General features: G+C 23.6%; 2 protein-coding genes across 3 annotated transcripts; both read left to right on the forward strand.

The window, feature by feature from the left end:
* The first annotated feature begins 1,025 nt into the window (after positions 1 to 1,025).
* On the forward strand, positions 1,026 to 2,400 carry LOC110673743 (histone H3.3). Of its 2 annotated transcripts, XM_021836926.2 has the most exons (5): positions 1,026 to 1,189; positions 1,316 to 1,422; positions 1,657 to 1,733; positions 1,821 to 1,911; positions 2,017 to 2,400. In XM_021836926.2, exons 2-5 carry the CDS (start codon positions 1,351 to 1,353, stop codon positions 2,185 to 2,187), a joined length of 411 nt encoding a protein of 136 aa, XP_021692618.1. In that variant the 5' UTR covers positions 1,026 to 1,189; positions 1,316 to 1,350; the 3' UTR covers positions 2,188 to 2,400. The 2 variants fall into 2 exon arrangements, with proteins under 2 accessions (XP_021692618.1, XP_021692619.1); XM_021836927.2 differs by having other exon boundaries at positions 1,105 to 1,422.
* Positions 2,401 to 3,127: 727 nt separating this feature from the next.
* On the forward strand, positions 3,128 to 4,499 carry LOC110673745 (histone H3.3). Its single transcript, XM_021836928.2, has 4 exons — positions 3,128 to 3,545; positions 3,816 to 3,892; positions 4,018 to 4,108; positions 4,201 to 4,499. The coding sequence occupies exons 1-4, from the start codon at positions 3,474 to 3,476 to the stop codon at positions 4,369 to 4,371; spliced, it is 411 nt and encodes a 136-aa protein (XP_021692620.1). The 5' UTR covers positions 3,128 to 3,473; the 3' UTR covers positions 4,372 to 4,499.
* Positions 4,500 to 20,744: the final 16,245 nt, after the last annotated feature.

Here is a 20,744-nt window from a genome sequence, read left to right on the forward strand (position 1 = left end):
CTCTCTCCTCTAATTCGGTACATATTACTCCTTTTGATAAATAAGTTTAAAGTTAATCTCATATGGTTATTTTTTTTATGGTGCAATCTTTTGGAAAAAAAAGCCTACATGCTGTTGGAGAATAATATAATTAAAGAACGGGGGGAGAGAATAATATAATTATTTGCTATATTACTGATTTATTTATTTATTTTATTAATACTCATTAGCCATAAAAGTTACAATAAAAAAATGCATTACAACAAAATGTACTTTCTCTATTATACAAATTAAGCTTTTTAGGCAATGAGTTTAATCTATATATATATATATATATATATATATATATATATATATATATATATATATATAACAGACAAGTGTCATAAAATATTATCACTTGTTATTTTCTTTGGCAATATTGTATTCTACATTATAAATTATTTAATTAATATTAATTATATATATTTATATTAATATTATAAATTTTAATTATTTTTATTATGAAATTTTTATTAATATAATTGAGAAGTAAAAAATATTAAAAATAAAATATAAAATAATTAATAAAAATTTAACACTTTGTATTTTTTACATATTAAAATTAAAAAAATATAAATTAAAATATTATTACGGCTAGTTTTTTAATAAAAGATAAATAAATAATGGACAGCAAGGTATTGTATAGATAGTTTAGTGATGAAGCTATGGATATGTATCTCCATGGAAACTAATTAAAAAAAGAAATCAATAATCTTACGTTAGCCAATTTTATTTTTGTTATTTCATACGTTGACTCGTTCGATCGAGTTTTCATGGTGTTGAAGCATTCTCTCACAAAAGAAACACAAGTAGTCCACGCTGGATATCCTCTCTGACAGAAAAAGTAACCAATCAGAGGCAATCTTTATAATAACAGAAACACAAATCGTCCATGCTGGCAATCCTGATACACAAAAAGCAACCAATCAGATGCCGGACTTGCTGAGTTTAATCCCCGACTCACCGGGTTTGGCTCTCACCAAAGAAACACAACTCGTCCACATCATTGTCGCCCAATTAAACCAACCTAACCGCCGACTAGGCCCTTTCCTTTCTCTCTCTATATAAGGCCTCCGCTTCTTAAATTTTCACCTCTTTTTGGATTTTATTCTGAAGGATTTGAAGGGTATTCCTCACTGTTTGTGGTCGCTTTAGCAATCTGTCAAGGGTAAGCGGAGATTGTTGGTGTTTTCTCTTGGTGATTCTGGCAGTTGTTTATTCAAGGATTTGGTGTTGATAATTGTCGAGCCCAATATTTTGATCTGATTGAGATCGTGCGGTTTGTGATTTACAGAATTTGTGGAAGTTTCTTTTGTCTTCTTGTGGGAGATGGCTCGTACGAAGCAAACTGCTCGCAAATCAACCGGTGGAAAGGCTCCGAGGAAGCAGCTTGCCACAAAGGTATGTTTCGTTTGTGTTTTTCTTAAGTTTAACCTACTTCCGAATTGTGATTTGGAAATTAGGATTGTCTGTGTAGCTTAATTGGTAAAGCTAGTTCTTGTTCTCATTGGATTGTTTGAAATGGCTTCTTATTGTTTTTCTTGCGACTTGTTTACATCTATTGGTGTATACAGTCCGAGACTCAGAGATCGTAATTTCTGATTCATGCTAAATTGGTAAATTGTTTTCACATAGGCCGCTAGGAAATCTGCTCCCACCACTGGTGGCGTGAAGAAGCCTCATCGTTATCGTCCTGGAACTGTGGCTCTTCGGTAAAGCATTTCCCCTCTAATTGACGTTTTTTCTTTGGCTAAATTGTTATATTATGAGACCCTAATACATTATTATGGAACAATCAGTGAGATTCGCAAGTATCAAAAGAGCACTGAGCTTTTGATCCGTAAGTTGCCCTTCCAGCGTCTTGTTCGTGAAATTGCTCAGGATTTCAAGGTACACGTCCTTCATTCGTCTGTGTTTGGTTAAGGGTGCAAACCCAAGTTGTTTTGTTGAATTCATAGCTAATTGGGTGGTTGTTGTTACTTTGTTTTATGTCAGACGGACTTGAGGTTCCAGAGCCACGCAGTCCTTGCACTTCAGGAGGCCGCTGAGGCTTACTTGGTGGGTCTGTTCGAGGACACCAATCTTTGCGCTATTCACGCCAAGAGGGTTACGATTATGCCCAAGGATATCCAACTAGCTAGGCGGATCCGTGGTGAACGTGCTTAATTAGATTTTTAATACTTGTTTGTTGGTCAGGGTCCCCTTTTAATTAGTTAATTTTCTATATTTCTCCATTTGGCCTTTGTAAAGAACTTATAAATTTGATAAAACTGTGGAAAACATAAAACCTCTGAATTCCATTCAAGTTTCTTGTATTTTAATGTGATGTTGCACTCGGAATTATTGGCTGTTACTCAGAAGTTTTAACTTCTATTAAAAGCTCGCACTGTGTTTGATGAGATGATTGAAGTTGTTGGTTGTTGCATCATGTGCGTGGGTAAAGCGCGTTTCGTGGAAGGCCATGGCCACGAAGTTGTGGTTTTGGGGGGGGGGGGGGGGTTGGGGTGCGCCTTGAGTAACGAAATTGTTTGTGGGGAGAGCACTCGAGTTGTCCTTGGGCGTAGCATGCCTTGTGATTACGATTTGATGTCCTTTTCTTCAATCGTTAATAGCGGTTATAGTCGCGTGAGATGTGATTACCTTGTAGATTTGGACCAATTTTTATATTATCGGCAATTCGTCTAATACGTTTGTAAGAAGGGTTATTTTTTGAAAAAAAAGGAAGTTACTATGTGAGCGAGGAGTTTATTGCATTTTTTGATGTTATAGTTTTCCAAAAAAAAAAATTTTTGATGTTATAGTTTTACAATATCAATTTGGATTAATCTCGATCCTTGACAGACATATTAAAATATATTTTTACATTTTTTTAAATTATTATAGATTTCACTTTCGCTATATATATATATATATATATATATATGTATAAAATTAAGTTTATGGTTAAGAGCTTGTTGAAAGAGCGAAACACTAATTAATTTTTTAGCAATTCCTGGTTGCGTTAAACCGCTTAATGTTGTTGTTAACCAAAGGAAGGGAAGAGCGAGTTTTATAGAATTTTAGCTTGCTCATAAGCTTGGATCTGTAATTTTGATGCTCTAGGGCCTTCTACGTTGTATATAATACAAAACAAATGAAAAAAATAAAAAGGAGGCGAGTTTTATACGGTGAGTTTACGCAGCCGCGAAACGGTCCGTCTTGCCTCGCTCGAAAGAAACACAATTTGTCCACGCTGGCAATCCGTTAGGAGCAAAAGCAAACCAATCAAAGGCCTACCACACGGATTGAAGGCCTTTTCAAAATCCTTATCCTCGCACGATATAGTCTTCTAATTTAACCGAACCTAGAAAAGCGCCCCACTTCTGTTCTCTCTCTATATTAAAGTGCTCCTACCGTCTTTTTTGTCATTGTTCTCTCTCGTTATTTAGAATCGTCTTTTACAAGGACAAGTCATGGCTCGTACGAAGCAAACTGCTCGCAAATCAACCGGTGGAAAGGCCCCCAGGAAGCAGCTCGCCACAAAGGCATGTTTCGTTATGCTTTCTATTGTTTCTGTATGTTATATTTGAGGGAGAATAGGATTTATTTTAAAAATTTTCTAGGGTTAATATAGTTTTCTCGTTCTCGCTTAAATTTGTTTATCGCTTGCCAATTTTAATGCGATCATTTTATATCTCTCGTCGTTTTCCTTCTAAATCTAGGGTTTCAGGATTTTATTGTAATGTTCAGTTTTCGGTTTTAATGTGTAAGCTGAATTTATATTCCTTTAATTCGTGGTATTTAATTGCGCATAGGCTGCTAGGAAATCTGCTCCGACGACTGGCGGAGTCAAGAAGCCTCATCGTTACCGCCCTGGAACTGTGGCTCTCCGGTATGTAATTGCCCTAATTTCTGTTCTTATACTTATCCTCAACTGTCTGATTTTTTTCTTTGGGCATAACTCACCTTTCTGATTTAGTTCTAATGCCAACTTTTATTTGTCTATTGATCGAACAGTGAAATCAGAAAGTATCAAAAGAGCACTGAACTTTTGATCCGCAAGTTGCCATTCCAGCGCCTTGTTCGTGAAATAGCTCAAGATTTCAAGGTCTAGATTCTTTATCACCGTTTAAATTGTAGTATCAATTTTTGGGGAAACTTATTGCCGATCCCTAATTGTACATGTTTGTTTTCTGGCAGACGGATTTGAGGTTCCAGAGCCATGCGGTGCTTGCACTTCAGGAGGCTGCGGAGGCCTATTTGGTGGGTCTGTTCGAGGATACCAATCTCTGCGCCATTCACGCCAAGCGGGTAACTATAATGCCCAAGGATATTCAGCTGGCTAGGCGTATTCGTGGTGAACGTGCCTAGATGTATTTTGTCTTGTGTTTGCTGTTTAGTTCAAGTATTTAGGTTTTCTCTTCATAGAATTTGAAGTTAGAGAAGGAATTGTTGAAACCAGTATCTTATAGTAATCAATATAATTTTCTGTCTCTGGATGATGGCCCTTCAAAGCTGCTTGTCGCTATGAAATCGCATATCTTCAATGCGAATGTTTTGCCTGACTCTTTTCTTTGACAAATTTTTATTATTGGACGGTTGCAATATTCTGTGTGCAATTAATTAAATCGGCTTCCTATTTAATTTTGTACCGTCTCAAGGGCTTGTTGCGTAATTAACCATGGAAGGAAGTGTTGTTTTTGTAGTCTAACCTTGGCAAAAATTGTCGAATTGTGGAGTTGAAAACATCTGTAATCAATCGGAGGTCCTTTGTAGACTCCAAGAGTTTCCGAAGGACTGGCCAAGCTCTTTCATACTGCGGCTGGGCAAAATTTTAAATTAGGGATTTGAGAATTGCAGAGATTTGGGCTAGGGATTAGGTTCCAATGTTGCAGCTTAAATATCTAATCTCAGGCGCAAGCCTCATACCAAAAACCTTATGATTATTTCGAAGTTGTGTTTGTTCCTACCGGTTTTTGTCAACTTCTATCGACTTTAGCTATTGTTTTAATTAAATTAACATTTATATGTTTTATTTAAAAAATTGAAAGAAATAAGTTTTTATTTTATCAAAATTTATTTTTAATAAATTCATAATAATTTATAAACATATAAAATAATAAATAATATAATAATAAATATAAAAAAGATATTGTCAAGTATATAATAAATTTAGATACAAAAGAACTAGTATAGAAATACAAAAATATTTCATATATTTGTTCAAAATGATCATTTTTATTGCAATATGTACCATACACTTTTTATCACATTTTACTTGTCTGTCATACAAATTTTTTAATTAGATTAAATTATTTTTTATATCTCTTAATTTTATTAAATTATTTTTTATATCTTCTAATAATGAGAAGAGAAAAGAGGTGGTAAAATGTATTTTTAAAAAAATTTTAAAAATAATTATTATCTTGAATATAAATAATTGTAAAATTAAAAAAGTAATTAATATTAAAAGAGTTAAAAATTATAAATAAAATAACTTTTAGAAAATGTCAAATAAAGGTAGATGTTTGCACTAATTAAAAGAAACAGATTAATTGCGAAGAAATTAAGAAAAAATATATATTAATGGCTTTATGATGGCCAAGCACCTCCCTTCCCGGGAAGTCAGTTGCAACATGCCACTCATAAAATTTATTAAATTTTAATTTAATTTTTAAAAAATTATTGATATTAGAAATTAAAATTTTTTTAGTTATTTTATTGATTTATTAATTATTTTATAAATAAAATTACTTAACTAATGGTTGTTGGTAGAGAACAAATAAAAAAATCGAAAGAATTTAATGACAAGAGAAATAGTTGAATGTGTTTTATTCACTTTATTTTTGTTTTCTTAAGAAATTAATAAAATAAAATAATTTTATTTACAAAATAGTTGACAAATTAGTAAATTGACTCAAAAATTTTTAATTTTCGATCATAATGACTTTTATAAAATTAAATTAAAATTTAATAAGGTATAGGAAAAAAATTAAAATTCAATAACTTTTATGAAATATCCATAAAGTTGAGTGATCATGTGTGATATTTTTCTATTTAAATTATAAGGGATTTAAAACAACAAAAGATTTTTTTTTAATTATTTTTTAATATCTAAAATAATACTCTATTTAAAAAAAATAATTTAAACCTTATTTGCCAGCACGTGGTCTATGGGTTTAAAGTTGAGTTTGGCAATTAGAGTTAGAACCAAATGGTTGCCAATGCCACTATAATCTCTTATTATTAGCTCAATTGAAGGGGACTCTGCAATATTTATTTGTTATTTATGAGATTTTTCTTCTACTACATTGATTTTGTTCACACTTTTTTATTTATTTATTTTATTCTAATTAAAATTCAAACTCGATATATTCCACATAACTTTCGAGCCCCTTACACTATGTTTGGATACGAAATGAGGGAGAAAGGAAAATAAACAAAGAAAAATATTGTTTATTTTCTATTCTTTATTTTCTCTCTTCTTATTTGGGAATGAAAGAAAAATAATAAGAAGTAAAATAAAATTTATTTTTCCTTGTTTAGGAAGAGAGAAGAAAGGAAAGAAAATAGTAATCTTTTTAAATTTATTATTTTACTGTCAATTTTATAAATTATTTAAAAAGTTGAAATAAGAAAAATGGTATGTAAGTAATTTTCTTAATTAAGTATATATTTTTTTGTCTTGGTTAGTTTATTTTCTCTCCAATTTGGAGATAAAATAAAAAACATAAAATAAATATTATTTTCCTTCCTCTCTCGATATTTTCCTTCTATTTTCAAAAATAAAAAAAATTATAATGTCACTTTATTTTTCATTATTTATTTTCTTTCCTCACCCCATTCCACTTATCCAAACAAAGGCTTAAAGTTTTCGTTCGCTGGAGACAACTCGTTGACACTTTCTTTTTATGCATAGTTGTCAAACCTTCAAGGGGCCTTACGACCCCTAACCCAGTGATGTGGGCCAAATCCACTAGCTTTGGGCTTGATGATGTCATAATACAATATAGATGTCAACATCTCACATAATCCACTAGCTTTGGGCTTGATGATGTCACAATACAATATAGACGTCAACATCTCACATAACATTTAACGGTCTAGAATATAACGATTTTATTGTAATTAATAATTATTATATAAATTATTAAAATTTATTTATTATATATAATAATTATAAAAAATAATTTTATGAACAAATTTTTAAAGTATAACTATTATATGTATAATGATATTATTATAGTTATTGAGTCCCATTATAATTAATAGTTAAAAATTATTTATTATACTTACGTGAAATAATTTTTTATGAGAGAAATTTTAAAATAAAATTGTTATATATATAATAATTTTATTATAGTTTCACATTATAATTAATAATTAAAATATATCCATTATATATATAATAATTATATAAAATAATTTTCTTTAATATTGAGAAAAATCTTAGATCTATTTTAAATATACGCAATTTTAAAAACTTATTAAAAAAAAATTTAGAGATAGCCACTGATTAAAAATATAGGTCTAAAGAAAAAAAAGGAGAAAGAGAGGGAAAAAAATTTCTATTTCTATAATAATTGTGCTATTAATAGAAATGGTATTTATGAATGAGGATATAATAGAACATAATTCTTCAGTCTAATCCTTACTTATTCCTATAATAGAATAGAATCCTTAATTTAATGCGCATATATATAATAGCGTTTGATTGATATTAAAATGGTAAAATAATCATATAATACAAACAAACTTTTAATTAAAAATTCCATATAGATAAAAAATTGTAGCTCATGCAAAAATGGAATTTTGTTAAAAAGAAAATTTTACTGAAACTGTCTTATTGTGGTTTTTTAATTTCATTTACGTGTGAAAAATTATTTTCAATTTAAAAAAAAAATTAATTTTTATTTTTCATGAAAATAAAAAAATAATAAGTACATTAATATGTCAATAATTAAAAATAATTTTTAATTAAATATTAAAAAAATCATATCTTTCATAATTAAAAAAACATTATAAATATATTTAAAAACTTGTTTTATTTTTATAATTTTTAAACATGTGTTATTCATTTATTTTATAACAAATGATTAATTTTTTTATTATTATAAATAAATATTTTTCAAAGTAATTGTTATAAAATTTGTTATATAAAAAAATAATTTAAGAATATTTTAAAAATTTTAATTAAATTAAAAAAAAATTATAAACTCCCAATTTAAAAATTAACATATATAAAAATGAAAATTTATTTTTTAATTTTATTATAATTTTTTTTTTAAAACCCTTCCATTTTTCATAAGTTCTAAATAGTATAAAAGGGCCTAAAATTTTAAAGCATGGGTAACCGTAAACTCTATATCATATAAAAAATAGATTAATAGTCAATAAATTAAATATTTATATTAAAAAAGTAATATATTAATTATATATATTTTAATTAATTTTATATATTTTTTAATATAAATATTTAATTTAATAATCGTTAGTTTCGTTATCAGCTTCACTTTATCTTTCCGGCTTCTTGTATTTTGGGTAGGATCGGATTACGAGAACAAAAGAGAGATTGAGGCCCATGTGTACATATTCATACATCCATTTTTTCTTTGGGCACGTTCACATGCAAAAAATATATTTATGTAAAATATATATTAAAATACTTTATCACTAAATAGAGCAGAATTCTATTTGATTTGAATCGAATAAATTAAATTAATTTTCTTTAATTTAGTCATTTAGTTTGATTTTTAAGGTATTTGATTCAGTGTGATTTTAAATTTTAAAAATTTTAGTTATATCAATTTGATTTAGTTTTTAAAAGAAAAAATCGATTGAATTAAATCAAACCGAATTACTTATTGATTTTCAAATTACTTTATTTTTATGGAGAATTTATATATTATATATATTTTTACATACATAAATTATTTATTTTCATTAATTAATAGTTATTAAGTTTAAATCAAAGTTAAAATTAGATCAAACATCTTAAAAATCAAGTATAAATAAAAAATCCATTAAAACTAAAAAACTGATCTCTTTGAACCAAACCAAACCAAACCAAATTATGGCGATTCAGTTTACTTGAAATTTTTATGTATTTTAATTCAATTTAATTTCTAAAATATAATTATTCAGTTTTGACGGTTCAATTCGGTTTAAACCGAATGCTCCCCGTACCACTAAATACTAATATCAATTATGTTAAATTATTCATTTCCACTTGTTATGTATTTTTACTTATTTACTTTTCAATTTTTTAAATTTATAAATATATTTTAATTAATTTTATTGAAAATTTTCAATTATATAACTTGTTGTATGCATATTCATCACTAATAAAAAATTTAAAATTTTTATATTATTATTTTTAAGCATCCACACTGATGATATGATATTAAAATGTATTTATTTTTATAACTGCAACATCAAAAATAGGTTTAGAAAGATTTAGAAGTTTGAAAATTTAAAAGGTGATGAATATCATATTTGTTTCAATTGAATAAACACTTCCAAATTGAATAATTTACCCTTATTTAAAAATTAGAAATTATAAGAATTTAATTTAATTACTTTTTTTTTATCAATTATATGTTTGAAACATAATAAAGAAAGAATTAAAATTTTTTTAATTTAATAAATTTCATTTTAAAAGAAATAAAAATTACATAAAAAATAATATGATTACGTGAGAAATAAATTGATTTTTTTCTTATAAATGATTTTTTTTAACAAAGTATTAATGATATGGTAAAATATAATTTCAATTAAAAAATTTAAAAAATATTTGCTAAAAAAATTTATTACAGTATGTAAAAAATAATTAGTTTATTAAATTATTAAAATTATTTTACATAATAATAATAATAATAATTCACTTCAAATTTTTTTAATCAAATATATAAAATCAAAGGGAATATATAGATGGAAATTTTGTCTTGCCAAATTATATTTTTGATTACCAACTTAATTTAACCATTAAAGTTTTTTTTTTTTTTTTTTCATCTCATACAAAATCCACACTTATTTTAGCGCTTTTTTTTTTTATCAAAATTTGTACATAAAGCATAAAAAATAATGAATAAATTTTAATATAAATATTTAATTTAAGAGTTATAAAATTTAGTTTTACATAAAATTAAGCTTATATGAAATTCACCTAATTCATGAATTATAAAATCTCTAAACTAAACCCCCCCCCCCCTTTTTTTTTTTAAGAAAAGCAAAACTTGCAAGAAAGAAATTCTCTCCATACCATAGAGCACTGATAGTAACAAATTGTATTCTCTGGGCATTTGGCTTTTTTTTTTTAATAAAATAATTTAATGATTATTTAGTATATTTATAATTATAGATGTTAGAAAAGAATTAAAAATAGTTGAGAAACATAAATTATAAATGGATAACTTTCAAATTTTAATTAAATTTCTCATTAAATAATGGCGCAAAAGTTTACATCAAAATATAAATAAATTACTAGCAGAGTTTTGAAAATGATTTGAACTTTGTTTATAAATACAAAAATTATTTAAATTTTTATAATATTCCAAGCAAATTTAGAAACAGACACTCATTATATAATTAATATTATTACTTTAATTGCATAACTGTCTCTAATTAATGAATAGAAAGATATTCTTATCATAAATTCACACCATATTTACTTTTATTTTTTATTATTTATTATCAAAGTTATAAATAAAAAAATAGACTATTTGTAATTTACGAATGGACACTTATTTAATTTTTTAAAGTCATATTTTTCTTTGAAATATTAAAAATAAAGTAACCGTCAATTCATACATACAAAATGTAGTTGCTCTATTTCTAATTTCTCAATGTATTGATAATCAATAGATAGTCATAGACGTTAGGAACACATTAAATACATATTAATCCGTTAATTTCGAATGGACAGTTGCTCTATTTATACACAAATCCTTTGTTATTTCTCATGTTAATATTGTTAATTACATTTATATATTCTTTTAATAGTTAGATATATAATTTTTAAAAAAGATAAAAATATGTACCATTTATTTTAAATTAATTTAAAAGAATTTGATTATATATATATATATATATATATATATATATAAATAAATAAATAAATAATATTTTTTAATTATATGTCATGTATCATTTTATTAAGCGTCGAGGTGGCTTAATTAAAGCACATAAAAATAATTATTTTATTAAATTATTAATTTAATTTATATTATCTATATAATATATAAATGTGTAAAGGGAGGGAGAACATTAGCTTTTCCCAAATTTCCCTCGTTATTTATAATATTCATAATTATATTTTTTATTATTTAATTTAATTTTATAATTTATATAAATTTAAAATTTTTATTACTTAAAATTTAATTATCTATATCATTTTAGAGTATATATAAATGTAAAATTCTTAATTGTATTTATATCTAAATTCTACTTAATTGAATTCTTATTATAATAAAATTTAAAATAAAATTTTATAAAAATACCTTTATGATTTATATTATTTACAAAAATAAGAAGGCATTTTATTTATATAAATAACTTTTTTAATGAATCCTAATATATTTCTACCTCAAACTTATAATTTTTTATGTAAAAATATTTTAATACAATTACATTTGAATTTACTTAAATGAAGAAGAAAATAAATTAATTTTTTCCAGTTAAATATATAATTTCCTTTATTAATACTTTTGAAGTTTTTTTTTTTAATTTAATTTCGTGTAAGTTCATTTCAAAAATATTTCATGTAAAATAAATTTATATTTTTTTAATTATAAAAATACTTCTAAAATTCTTAATTATTGCATTAATATATAAGTTAATTCTAATTAAAATTGAATTTATAAATCCTATGTAAATACTACTACCTTCGTTGATATATATATATATATATATATATATATATATATATTTCATAATTGTTGATTTGTAAAAAAAATATTTAATTAATATGTAATATATAATAAAATTATATGAATATAAAATTTTTAAATAATATGTAATTACATACAAAGCTTGTAAAATAAATTATATATATAAGAAAAAATTAATTAGATAAATATATTATTTTAAAAAATAATAATTATCATAATATATTAAGTTTGAGTTTAATTATAAAATTAATTAAGTAATAAAATGATTCAAATTTATAATATTTTTTTATTTTAAAATGATACATTATTAAAAGTTTAAAAAATGCTAAATGCGTATATATGAAAAATATAGTATTTTTTCAAATTTTTTTTAATATTATAATCTTATTATAGCATGATAAGTAGTGAATACATATGAAAAGAATTAGAAATATCACTTTTAATATAGAATTATTATTTTAATTAAATAAATTTATATTTAAATAAAAACTAAAATTGATATTTTGATATAAAGATAGTCTAATTTTCATATGAATATAAACATATATAATTTAATAGAATTTTTATTTATTTGTATTCAACAATACTTAAAAAATTTGATGTTTACTTTTATAAAAATAATTATAAAAAAAATTAATTTAAAAATACGTTATAATTTAGTTTCATAAAATATTTTATTGTAAATTAAATAATTATTTATATGTTTTTTAAGATAATTATTCAAATTAAAAATAATAATATACCAATGTCAGTGTTTTTTATTTTATTAGTATTAACTTTTTATTTTTTATATAGAAAGAAAATTTTAATTATTAATTTATTATTTATAAATAACTTATCAGTGTTAATATATTTGTCATTCTTATTTTTAAAATTTTTCTTCATATCATAAGAAAATATAAAACTATGTAAAATACTATATATAAAATAAAATTTAATAATATTGATATTTATTAATATGAGTGTTTATAAATAATTTTTTCAAATAAAATTAAAAAATCAAATTGAAAATAATTAGAAATTCAACAATAAATGAAATTATGTTAAATTGAATTTATTTTTCTATTACTTGTGTAAACTTTTAAATAGTATTAAAAAATTAAAATTTTCATGCTAATTATATATGTTTATAAAAAAATTATATAATGTTTAAAACTAATTAGTCTTGATAAATTCATAAATTTTATTATTGAAGAAATTTAACACAAAAATATATAAACTAACAAAATAACAAATATTTAAATTTATATATTTATAAAACACTCACAATTATAAAATTATATTATAATAATCAAATTTTCAAAATAAATTTTACCAAACTAATTTCTTATTTTTATTAATATATTTTTATTTTTATTAATTTAATCTAAAAATAATAAGTGCACGTATAATATATATATCATAAAAAATGAAAAATATTTATATTATCATTAATAATATAATTATAATACGTATAACGAATATAAAAAATATACAATATATATTTAAAAAATAACTAGCGACTATTATGAAGTTCAAAAATCTATAATTAAATGTATAAAATAGAAAAAGGAATATATAGAGGATAATTTTGTCTTGCACAATTATATTAAATTTATAGTAAATTCACCTAATTTATTAACTATCAAATCCATAAAGGAAAAATTGCAAGAAAAAATTTCCTTTATAGTATAGAGCACTAATAGTAATTAGCAAATGGGCCAATCCCTTATCCCTACCAATTTCCAAAAGTCATGGATTTATTAATAAATATTTTTCCATTATTGTTTTTTTTATAAAACACTCACAATTATAAAATTATATTATAATAATCAAATTTTCAAAATAAATTTTACCAAACTAATTTCTTATTTTTATTAATATATTTTTATTTTTATTAATTTAATCTAAAAATAATAAGTGCACGTATAATATATATATATCATAAAAAATGAAAAATATTTATATTATCATTAATAATATAATTATAATACGTATAACGAATATAAAAAATATACAATATATATTTAAAAAATAACTAGCGACTATTATGAAGTTCAAAAATCTATAATTAAATGTATAAAATAGAAAAGGGAATATATAGAGGATAATTTTGTCTTGCACAATTATATTAAATTTATAGTAAATTCACCTAATTTATTAACTATCAAATCCATAAAGGAAAAATTGCAAGAAAAAATTTCCTTTATAGTATAGAGCACTAATAGTAATTAGCAAATGGGCCAATCCCTTATCCCTACCAATTTCCAAAAGTCATGGATTTATTAATAAATATTTTTCCATTATTGTTTTTTTTATAAAACACTCACAATTATAAAATTATATTATAATAATCAAATTTTCAAAATAAATTTTACCAAACTAATTTCTTATTTTTATTAATATATTTTTATTTTTATTAATTTAATAATATATATATCATAAAAAATGAAAAATATTTATATTATCATTAATAATATAATTATAATACATATAACGAATACAAAAAATATACAATATATATTTAAAAAATAACTAGCGACTATTATGAAGTTCAAAAATCTATAATTAAATATATAAAATAGAAAAAGGAATATATAGAAGATAATTTTGTCTTGCACAATTATATTAAATTTATAGTAAATTCACCTAATTTATTAACTATCAAATCCATAAAGGAAAAATTGCAAGAAAAAATTTCCTTTATAGTATAGAGCACTAATAGTAATTAGCAAATGGGCCAATCCCTTATCCCTACTAATTTCCAAAAGTCATGGATTTATTAATAAACATTTTTCCATTATTGTTTTTTTTTACTATTATATTTGTACCTTGATACAGTATATAATAGGCCAGGAGTCCCAACCCTCCCATCCCAGAAACAAGACGTTAAGGCGCGCCTCCCTCCCTCTCCATCGACGCAAATCCATTAACGCTACTCCGTTCCTTCTACAACTCCATTGCTGAGGTATGATTTCCATCATTTATCTATTAATCAAGGCCCGGGCTTAGGTACTCTATTCCTAATCTTGACCTTTTTAAAAAAAAAAAATAATAATTCTATTTGCATAGTTAATAATTCATTGTTTTTTTATATATATAAAATATATACACATGTTAATAAATAAAAATAAATTACTATTAAAATCATAATAAAGTATTTGTTGTTATATAATTTACACACTAGAATAGAAGAAAGTCAATTTTTGAATATTTCATTGCTAATAATTATTATTATTCACTTCAAAATTTTCTAATCAAATATATAAAATCAAAAGGAATATGTAGATGGTAATTTTGTCTTGCGCAATTATATATGTTGTTATTACCAATTTAATTTAACAATTAAAGTTTTTTTTTTTATCTTATACAAAATCCACACTTATTTTAGCAATTTTTATTAATTGCACATAAAAGCATAAAAAAATAATTTATAAATTTTAATATAAATATTTAATTTAATTATAAAATTCAGTTTTACATAAAATTAAACTTATATTAAATTCACCTAATTCATGAACTATAAAATATCTAAACTAAAAACTAACTTTTTTTTTTAAGAAAAGCAAAATTTGCAAAAAAAAATTTCCTCCATACTATATAGAGCACTAATAGTAACTAGTTGTATTGCATGCTTATTTGGCTTTCTATTTTATTTTTTAATAACATAAATTATAGACATTAGAAATGAATTAAAAATAGTGGAGAAAAATAAATTATAAATGAATAAATTTCAAATTTTAATTAAATTTCTCACTAAATAATGGTGCAAAGTTTACATCAACACAAACGGATTACTACCAGGCTTTTGAAAATGGATTTGAACTCTGTTTATAAATGCAAAAAATTAGCTAAAATTTTTTTTTTTAATATTCAAAGCAAATTTAGAAGTGGGCGTGTCGATTTTTAAACTCATTATATAGTTAATAGGAGAAATTATAAAAAAGTACCATGTAATTTTATTCATTTTTTACTTTAGAGTCTGTGATTCACTTTGTAGCAAAATGATATTTTGAGGTTCGCACCTTAACAAAGGACGACTTTCCGTCATCTCTCCATTAAAAGATGCTGGCGTGGAACAAAAAGGTGTTGATGTGGAAAAGAAATCTGCTAATGTGGAATTAAAAAAAAAAATTACAAAAAAGTATAATGTGGTTTCACTTATTTTCACTTCAGGGTCTGAGATTTACTTTGTGAAAAAATAGTACCTTATGGTAACGCTCTATTAGCACACACAATATTTTATCTGACGCTATTAATTTTTGCTGATGTGGCATTAAAATAGTATTTTTAATTTTCTTAATAATAAAAAAAAGTAATTCACACATTGCCAATTAAGATATTCCTTGCAAGAAATAGATTTTATTCACTTTAGGTATGGTAATTCCGTAAGTGAAGTATGTTATTTGGAGTTTTACATGAAGACCCTGACTTTCAGAATTATTATCAATAGATTTTTAAATATGGAGTTTGCACATTCACTTTCAAAATTATTATCAAGGATGATTGAAGTAGCATAAACTCTCGAGTGAGTTATTAAATTAATATTATTAAGAATTTGGATAGGAGCAATAATTTTATCATTGAAGTGGCTAAATTAAAATAGTACTTTTAGCTGGCTAGCCACCTGTTCCTCCATTTATGAGGTGGCTGGTACCTTTCTTTACTTTAGACACAGCTTCTATCAACACTGCATTGAGGAGTTCGTGGCTAAAGCTACCCCTTGAACTCCATAGCACTTCTAGATGTTGTATCAAATTCTTCTGGCCTATAAACTTAGGCATCATAGAATACTAGAATTAAAAAATGAAGAAAATATGCATAAACTTTTCCATGGTATTCCGAAAGTGAATGATCTCAAATTCTGATTATTTTCGAGAGTCAAATATTTCACTTAGTTTGCTAATGATGCAAATTTTAGAGTACCACTTTATCACAAAATGAACCACGGATTCTAAAGTAAAAATAAGTGAAACCATATAATATTTTTTTTTATAATTTATGTTTTTTTTTAATTCCATATTAGCACCTTTTTGTTTCACATCAACATATTTTAATGGAGAGAAAATGGAAAGTTGTCATTTACTAACGTGCAAATCTCAGGATATTACTTTGTCACAAAGTGAACCATAAACCTTAAAGTGAAAATGAGTAGAACCAATAGTACTTTTTTGTAATTTTCCTTAGTTAATATTGTTTTTTTGATTGCATGATCATTTATAATTTATGAATGGAAAAGTAATTTGTTGGTAAATTCATATTGTACTTATTTTTATTTTATATTATTTATTATCAAAGTGATAATTGGAAAATAGATTGTTTGTAATTTACAAATGTACACTTATTTAGTTTTTAAAGTCATATTTATATTTGAAATATTAGAAATGAAGTAACTGTTCATTCAAAAATACAAAATGATGGTTGCTCTATTTCTAATCCCTCGGTGTGTTGATAATTAATAAATGGACATGCGTCAATTTTTAAACTCATTATATAATTAATATTATTATTTTCATTGCATGACGTTCTGTAATTTATGAATAGAAAGATAATATGGTCGTAAATTCATATTGTACTTATTTTTATTTTATATTGTTTATTATCAAAATATAAATAGAAAAATAGACTGCTTATAATTTACGAACGAATACTTATTTAGTTTTTAAAGTTATATTTCTATTTAAAATATTATAAATAAAGTAATTATTTGTTCATAAATTATAAAATGATAGTTACTCTATTTCCAATTCCTCAGTGTATTTATAATAAAAAAAAAATCATACATATTAGGAACATATAAAAAAAATATTAATCCGAACATTTATAATAGAAAGTTGCTCTATTTATACAAAAATAATTATTTTTATTTTTCTAAGCTTCTATAATTATAAAAACTAAAAAAAAATCCTTTGTTATCTTTCATGTTATTGTTGTAAATTATATTTGTATTTTTTTAAAGGAAAAAAAATATATATATTTAAAAAGATAAAATTATATACCATTTATTTTAAATTTAAAAGAATTTGATTATATATATACATAATGTAAAAAAATTATTAATATTTTTTAATTATACATCATGTGTCACTCTATTACGCATTGAGGTGGCTTAATTAAAGCACGTAAAAATAATTATTTTATTAAATTATTAATTTATTATTATTATTATTATTATTATTATTATTATTATGCACTTCAAAAATTTATAATCAAATATATAAAATAAAAAAAGGAATATATAGAAGATAATTTTGTCTTGCACAATTATATTAAATTTATTGTAGATTCAACTAATTTATTAACTATCAAATCCATAAAGGAAAAATTGCAAGAAAAAATTTCCGTTATAGTATAGAGCACTAATAGTAACTAACAAATGGGTCAATCCCTTATCCCTAACAATTTCCAAAAGTCCTGCATTTATTAATAAACCTGTTCCATTATTGTTTTTTTTTATTATTATATTTATACCTTGATACACTATATAATAGGCCAAGAGTCCGGACCCTCCTCCCATTCCATTCCAGAAATAAGACGCTAATGTGCGCCACTCACTTTTCATCGACGCAAATCCATTAACATCACTCTGTTCCTTCTAGAGCTCCATTATTGAGGTTTGATTTCCATCATTTTTCTATTGATCAAGGCTAGGGCTTAGGTACTCTGTTCCTAAACTTGACCTTTTTAAAAAAAAAAATTAATCCTATCTGCATAGTTAATATTTCATTTTTTTTATATGTAGAATATACGCACATACAAGCTAATAATAAAAATAAATCACTGTTAAAATTGTAATAAAATATTTATTCTTATATAACCCACACATTAAGTAGAGAAAAGTAAATTTTTGAATATTTCGTTGTTAATAATTATTATTATTCACTTCAAAATTTTATAATCAAATATATAAAATCAAAAGGAATATATAGATGGTAATTTTGTATTGCACAATTATGTTGTGATTACCAATTTAATTTAACAATTAAAGTTTTTTTTTACCTCATACAAAATCAATACTTATTTTAGCATTTTTTATCAATTGCACATAAAAGCATAAAAAAATTATTTATAAATTTTAATATAAATATTTAATTTATTTACAAAATTAAGTTTTACATAAAATTAAGCTTATATTAAATTCACCTAATTCATGAACTATAAAATATCTAAACTAAAAACTAACTTTTTTTTTTTTAAGAAAAGCAAAATTTGCAAAAAAGAATTTTTCTCCATACTATATAGAGCACTAACAGTAACTAACAAATGGGTCAATCCCTTATCCCTACAAATTTCTAAAAGTCCTAGATTTATTAATAAACCTTTTTTCATTATTGTTTATTTTTACTATTATATTTATAACTTGATACACTATAAAATAGGCCAGGAGTCCGGATACTCCTCCCATTTCAGAAACAAGACGCTAACATACGCCTCTCACTTTTTCATCGACGCAAATCCATTAACGTCTCTCTGTTCTTTTTACAGCTCCATTATTGAAGTTTGATTTCCATCATTTCTCTATTGATCAAGGCTAGGGCTTAGGTACTCTGTTCCTAATCTTGACCTTTTTAAAAAAAAAAAAATTAATCATATATGCATAGTTAATATTTCATTGTTTTTCTTTATATGTAGAATATACGCACATACGGGCTAATAATAAAAATAAATCACTGTTAAAATTATAATAAAATATTTATTCTTATACCACACATTAAGTAGAGAAAAGTCAATTTTTGAATATTTCGTTGTAAATAATTATTATTATTTACTTCAAAATTTTATAATCAAATATATAAAATTAAAAGGAATATACAGATGGTAATTTTGTATTGCGCAATTATATTGTGATTACCAATTTAATTTAACAATTAAAGTTTTTTTTTTACCTCATACAAAATCCATACTTATTTTAGCACTTTTTGTCAATTGCACATAAAAGCATAAAAAAATTATTTATAAATTTTAATATAAATATTTAATTTATTTATAAAATTCAGTTTTACATAAAATTAAGCTTATATTAAATTCACATAATTCATGAACTATAAAATATCTAAACTAAAAACTAACTTTTTTTTTAAGAAAAGCAAAATTTGCAAAAAAAATTTTTCTCCATACTATATAGAGCACTAATAGTAACTAACAAATAGGCCAATCCCTTATCCCTAACAATTTCCAAAAGTCCTGCATTTATTAATAAATCTTTTCCATTATTGTTTTTTTTATTATTATATTTATACCTTGATACACCACATAATAGGTCAGGAGTCCGAACCCTCCTCCCATTCCAGAAACAAGACGCTAATGTGCGCCTTTCACTTTTTCATCGACGCAAATCCATTAACGTTTCTCTGTTCTTTTTATAGCTCCATTATTGAGGTTTGATTTCCATCATTTCTCTATTGATCAAGGCTAGAGCTTAGGTACTCTGTTCCTAATCTTGACCTTTTTTAAAAAAAAAAAATTAATCATATATGCATGGTTAATATTTCATTGTTTTTCTTTATATGTAGAATATACGCACATACGGGCTAATAATAAAAATAAATCACTGTTAAAATTATAATAAAATATTTATTCTTATACCACACATTAAGTAGAGAAAAGTCAATTTTTGAATATTTCGTTTTAAATAATTATTATTATTTACTTCAAAATTTTATAATCAAATATATAAAATTAAAAGGAATATATAGATGGTAATTTTGTATTGCGCAATTATATTGTGATTACCAATTTAATTTAATAATTAATGTTTTTTTTTTACCTCATACAAAATCCATACTTATTTTAGCACTTTTTGTCAATTGCACATAAAAGCATAAAAAAATTATTTATAAATTTTAATATAAATATTTAATTTATTTATAAAATTCT

Source organism: Hevea brasiliensis, chromosome 2 (assembly GCF_030052815.1).
Source record: "Hevea brasiliensis isolate MT/VB/25A 57/8 chromosome 2, ASM3005281v1, whole genome shotgun sequence".
Classification (NCBI taxonomy): domain Eukaryota; kingdom Viridiplantae; phylum Streptophyta; class Magnoliopsida; order Malpighiales; family Euphorbiaceae; genus Hevea; species Hevea brasiliensis.